Genomic DNA, 6,141 nt, shown 5'->3' with positions numbered 1-6,141 from the left:
TCGATACCAGTATTATTTTCTGAATTTTGGACAGCTCAGTATCATCTCAGCCTTTTTTCTGAAAAATTTCATAAATTTTTATATATACACAGCAAATTTCAATCAGAATCTATGAAAAGGAATTACTTTGGTTTAATTGTTACATTCGATATGTACTAGTTCTAAATGTACAGTTAATTTTTTTTTTTTTAAATATTTGATATTACAAAATATTTGGCACCCTTAAAATTTCTATTATTAATTATGGAATTTAGTGCTGTTTACTATGTTTATTTCTGGATTCAATTATAAAATAACAATAATAATAATAATAATAAACTAATACAAATTCATTTGTCAAGAAAAATTGTAAACCCTTTGGAATATTGTTGTTATCACAGAGTGAAGTAGCAGTAAGCATGGCTCTGATGTGATGAGATATATTTTTGTATTTTGGATGAACAATGTAATTTCGGTTTTGTTAATGTGGAAATTCAAAACGCAGTGTAATGTAGTAAAATGTGATGCAAATAAACATCAAAAAGAACAAAATGTGTGCACAGACATTCTTCAAGTTTATTCAGATCAATTGGACCATGAGAACCTAAAGTGTGAAAATTTCAGTTTCGAGAATCAGATCGCTAGACATGAGAAAGTCGAGCCAGCTGCATGAGAAATGATAAGCAAAACCTTTAATGTAAATCTTACTCCTCTTGAATCTTAGGAAAAGACTAACCATCATAGACAGTAGTGACAAAAAAGGAGCGAGGGGTAGATTTCATACAGACATCTGTTTCTCAGATCACCACAGGCGGGACCTGCCTTTACAATATGTCCTCGGTTCTTGCCATTCTCCTTGCCTTAGTTAAATTAATTTCTTTGGTCTCAGCACTTTTTAAGCTGCATATACTTCCCCTCCACCATCACCCCCCCCCCCCCCCCCCCCCACTCACACGAACTGTACCATATTAACTTCCCACTCTTACTAACTCGTGCACAATGTTCTGTCAATAACAATAATAATAATAAACTAATACAAATTCATTTATCAAGATAAATTGTAAACCCTTTGGAATCTTGTGTATTACTGTTACCCTGTCTTCCACTTTTGAGCTCTCAGGTTTTCAAATCTTGTCTGGTGGAATCCCCAACAATCAGTCCATCCTTCTCACCTCATCCAGAAAGTCTCACCTGACCCAGGGTTCAGGTTGACTTTTCCAAACCCTCCCTGTTTCCTAAAGCTCACCAGTCAATTCCCTTCACCCCTATTCCTTTCCCTTCAACTCTTCTGCCAGATGAAGGAGGTTCTGACTCAAAAAGCTTTCAGATTTCAACACCTTCGTATGTGTGTTCTCCTGTCACCGCTAGATGTGTGACTTTATACTAATATAATCAGTGTGAAACATCATACTGTAAGTTGAGGAAGAAATTTTTCTTTACCATACTCTTGTATTTGTGTCCAATTAGTTGGATACCAACATTAGATGATGTACCGGCATCCCATTTGTATCCCGTATGTACCATAATCAAGTAAAAGTATTTGTCATCTGGTAAATTATCTTCAAGTAGTATTATTTGCCTCTGCAAGGAAGAAGAAATATATCTCTGATTGATAATAATAATTATATACCCTTATCTACCTTTTAAGAATATTTCTGCTCCAAACAAATTCTTTCAGACTATTGCATTGTATATTACAAAATAACTACTATGAGCTAAATTTAAAAGTGAAACTAATGAAATGGCTTAACACTTAAGAGCATGATGCCTGTATACTACATAAGTATATCCACCATAATTTTCTGTGTCCTTTATGTGCTAGAATTTGCCTGACATTTGGCATGTTGCTGAAGCTGATTTCTCTTGTGATGGGGAAAGAATTCGTTTTTCTATTGTCAGATGGCTGCGTATACTGGATACTTCATTCTAGAACTGTTTTACAAAGCTATAATGAGGGTGTGAGTATGGCAGTCTGCAATTAAGAGCAGCATATCACAGTACACTGTATTTAACCATGAAACACTTGTAACAACAGTATATAGCTTAAGAGAGTGAGATGCACTATGTCTAAAGAGAGGAAAAGCAATAGAAACAAACAAAAGCAAGTCTACAATAGATGCAAAGACATACCACACTTTTATTCTTGTTAGTCTACTACTAGTGTTACCACACAGCCCCCTCCCCTCCTGCCTCCTTCTCATATAAAGTGGAGTTCTGGAAATGAATGGGTGTTTATGATAGATGAGGCCACTGGCTCTTGTGTGCACTTGTTGTAGTAGATGAGAAACTAAGGGGGTGTCCTGTGAAGAAGGTTTGAGTGATGGTAGAATATCACTAGTAGCAGCATCAGATGATGTAGGTATAAGAGGAGAGGACATGTCAGGCAACTGTGCCAGTTGCACAAATGCTCATGGTGGCAACATAGGCATCAGGTGACAGTAGCAGAGTAGGTCTTCCACATTATCTTTCAGGAATAGGTAAGCTGGTTTGACATGCTCAGTAGTAATGTTGAGAGGGTTGCCATTAAATAAGGTGGTCACAGTGTGAGTTGTACAGTCCAGCACTGGATGCAGAAGGGTAGAAGGGGTTCTAACTAAATCTGTACATGGCATCACATTAGAGCAGAGAGCCAAGTTTTTGTGAATAAAAATATAAGGTTCCATGTGGCATGAAGCTGGTCTAGGATAGAAAGTGGAAAGGGAGTCTCTGATTTGTTGATATAGAAAGGAGGGAACCCAAGAGGGGTAGTCCTATTGCTGTCCAATGAGCTTAAAACAGTGTTTATATGAGTCACAAACATCCATAAAAATTTCAATGTAAATCAGGTTTTGACACTTTCATGGGTAGTCAATGTTCAAAGTAGTCTGGTTTCAACCCCTTGATCATTTGGTAGTGCTCCACCTTAGTTCAGCATTGTGATATGTGATGAACTGTAACTGTATTCTTCTACACATATTTTCACACTGTCGCATTCATACATATCATATCATAAACTTACAACTATATTTACTTGCAGTGTGGTCCTTTCTTATGCTTATATGGTACCTAACACTTCACAAGCATTTATCTTTCTTCACTTTAGGACATGTCAATGCATCATTCCCTGGAGAAAAAACTTAATACTAACTTAAAACTAAATCTTCATAGATAAGTGTACAATGACCCAATGGTCACTAATACCTCTTTCATATATTCAATGATGTATTCATTTACTTCAGTGTGCAGTCGTGCTATCACAAACTCATGTAATGTCATATGTGCATATCTACTTACCTTATAAATCTAAAAGATAAAGCATATTATATGCATGATTCTACCTCTTATTCAGTTAGCCACTTATATTGTACTCGCTTGTTTACCTGCAGCATGAGTTTTCTTGTCCCTCGATTATAATTACTGCATGTACTTTCAATACTTAAATTTGTAAATGTTTAGATATAATGTATATAGTAGCTTAACTTCAGTAAATATCTCATAGTTTAGGATCCCTTTCTGTGTATATAATCCATTAACATATCTTTGTTTGTGGGTCTTGTGTAGATAGTTATAGTTGTAGTATAGGCTCTCCCTTAATTTTCTATGTCCCTCTTTATGCAACAGGATTTACTAATGCTAGTACAGGCTGTAGCTTGTAAGGTTAGTTTGTTTTGGGTGCTCCAACACTTTCAGCTTTGTTTGTCTGGTACACACCCACTTGTGGTTTGTTGACTAACCTTTACCCCAATGAGAATGTGCTGCATCTGTCTGTTAGCTCTAACCAATGTTAGAGGCAAGTTGTGTACTGTTTGGCACTCTACTGTGCATTTTACAAGTTCATCTATTATTGTACAACTGGGCTATGTGCAAGGTGAAACATTGTGTTTAAAGTATGATCATCTCTAAAAACATAAAAGTAAAGTTCTTCCTTGTTGCATCCACTCACCTTATCATTTACACATTCCACACATCAGGAAAATAATAATAATAATAATAATAATAATAATTTCCTTATCAACTAACAACATAAATTCTGGAATGTGAATTATCTAATATTATTATACATGTGTACAGCTTAGAAGGTATATCTACCTTGATCATATCTGATAAAGCAAGTGTTGACCAAGGTCATGCCCCCACTCTCCTCCATAGTCACAGAATGGGGGCCAACCATGACCAGGTCATGCAGTGGCATAGGTCTCTGAATTAGGTGTAACTTCTATTATATTGACTGTTGGCATTCAATTATGACAATTAGCATTCTGTGAAGCTCTTGACTGAAATTCTCTTTGCCTCTGCACGTTATGCAGGATATGTGTGTTACTTTGCAGGCCAAATTCTGCTGTCTGTGGGATATTCAGTGGTCTGTTATTGTTTTGCATTTGCCAAGCAATTGGCTGATTAATGCCAGTATCTTGTGTCTGTACTTATTGTATAGGCTGGTAAGAAGTGTTTTTATTCATGATTGTACTGGTTCCCAAACATTTCCAACAAAGACTGTAAAGAAGGAAAAAGAGAATAGGAAGTGTAAAAATCCAATAAAGAAAGCTATTCTTGAAACCTTAGGCCAAAAAATAGCACTGTTTTAATGCACTTGAACATAAATGGCATGGTTACAACCCATCAAAATGAAAGAATGAATAAAATTGATGAACTGCAAATTTTACTCTCAGAAAGCAAAAATATTAAAATTGTTTGTTTTATATGAGCATTGGCTTACAAAATATGGTATCATAATTTTAAATAAGTTAAAAAATTTCAATGTAGCCTCAAGTTTTTGTAGAACAAACAGTGCTCATGGGGGCTTGTGCATACTTGTAAATAACTCTTTAGAGTATAAAGTAAAAGACAATTTCAATTTTATAAATGAAGAAGGAGTATTTGGAAGCTGCTCAATTGAATTAGAAACACAAAATGTTGTTATTGTTTCTATATATAGAATCCCAGGTGTAAAGATAAAATTATTTTTACCAAAATTATAAAATATTTTACAGAAAGTCATCAACGAGAAAAAGAAAAAGGTATTAATAGCAGTTGATTTCAATATAAATTTATTGAATCAAACAAATGACTCAATAAAGTTTATGGACTTAATCCAAAAATTTCGTTTCAAGATAAACTTCATTGAAATCACAAGAGGAAACGAAAATACAGGAAGCTGTATTGAAAACATTTTAACAAATTATAAATTTGATGATGCAAAGAAGTTATGTGTGGAATTAGGACTCTCAGACCACTCTTCTCTGTTCATTGAAATAGCAAATGCAAATGAACTAAGCACTAGAAATACTTATAGCAAAAGACATTTTACTGCTGAAAATTTAAAACAGTTCTGCTCTAAATTAGAAGGGGTGGAGTGGCAAGTTGAAGATGATACTTCAATCTCGGTACAATTTAACAGGTTTCTAGAAAGTTTCTTACATGTATTTAATGAAATATTTCCACTTAGAGTATTCTACACAAAGGTGTCAAATAAGCTAAATTGGATCACCACTGGAATAAAAATATTGTGTGGACCATGACATTATGTTAGCGAAATTACAATTCTATGGTATAAATGGAACAGCATATGAGTGGTTTAAGTCATATCTACAGAACAGGAAGCAAGAAGTCTCTTTACATGCTTCAAGTGATTGAAAGGAGTTTGCCACTTCATCTAACTGGGGTGAAATTACATTAGGTGTTCCACTAGGTTCGATAATGGGTCCCCTCCTGTTCTTGATATATGCGAATGACCTCCCTTCATATGTGAACAAGATGCTAAACTGACACTGTTTGCTGATGATACAAGCATTATTATTAATCCAGTAAAGGAAAGTCTGATAGAAAACGATACAAATAAGGTCTTTGGAAAAGATATTAATTGGTTTTCTGCAAATGGGCTTGTTCTGAACTTTGAAAAAACACAGTACATCCAATTTTCTGCTGCAAAAAGTATAATTCCTTCAATGAACATAGCACATCAAAAGATGTCAGTAGCCAGGGTAGAGCATACTAAGTTTTTGGGTGTACATATAGATGAGAATCTTAATTGGAAAAGTCATATTTTGGATCTCCTAAAGCGACTAGGTTCAGCAACTTTTACAATCAGAATAATTGCCAATTTTGAGGATGTAGAAATTAGTAAGCTAGCATACTTGACATACTTCCACTCTCTGAGGTCATACAGAATAATATTCTGGGGCA

General features: G+C 34.9%; 1 protein-coding gene across 1 annotated transcript in view; it reads right to left on the bottom strand.

The window, feature by feature from the left end:
* Positions 1 to 960: 960 nt before the first annotated feature.
* LOC124802626 (polycystic kidney disease protein 1-like 2) overlaps positions 961 to 6,141 on the bottom strand; it is an 83,031-nt gene continuing 77,850 nt past the window's right edge. Inside the window, exon 7 of the mRNA XM_047263520.1 lies at positions 961 to 1,560. Within this exon, the coding sequence (XP_047119476.1) occupies positions 1,372 to 1,560 (189 nt within the window). The 3' untranslated portion in view covers positions 961 to 1,371. The remainder of the gene's footprint in view (positions 1,561 to 6,141) is intronic.

Source organism: Schistocerca piceifrons, chromosome 1 (genome assembly GCF_021461385.2).
Source record: "Schistocerca piceifrons isolate TAMUIC-IGC-003096 chromosome 1, iqSchPice1.1, whole genome shotgun sequence".
NCBI lineage: Eukaryota > Metazoa > Arthropoda > Insecta > Orthoptera > Acrididae > Schistocerca > Schistocerca piceifrons.
Note: the sequence above shows the minus strand (reverse complement) of the source record. Positions and strands in the feature narration are given on the sequence as shown.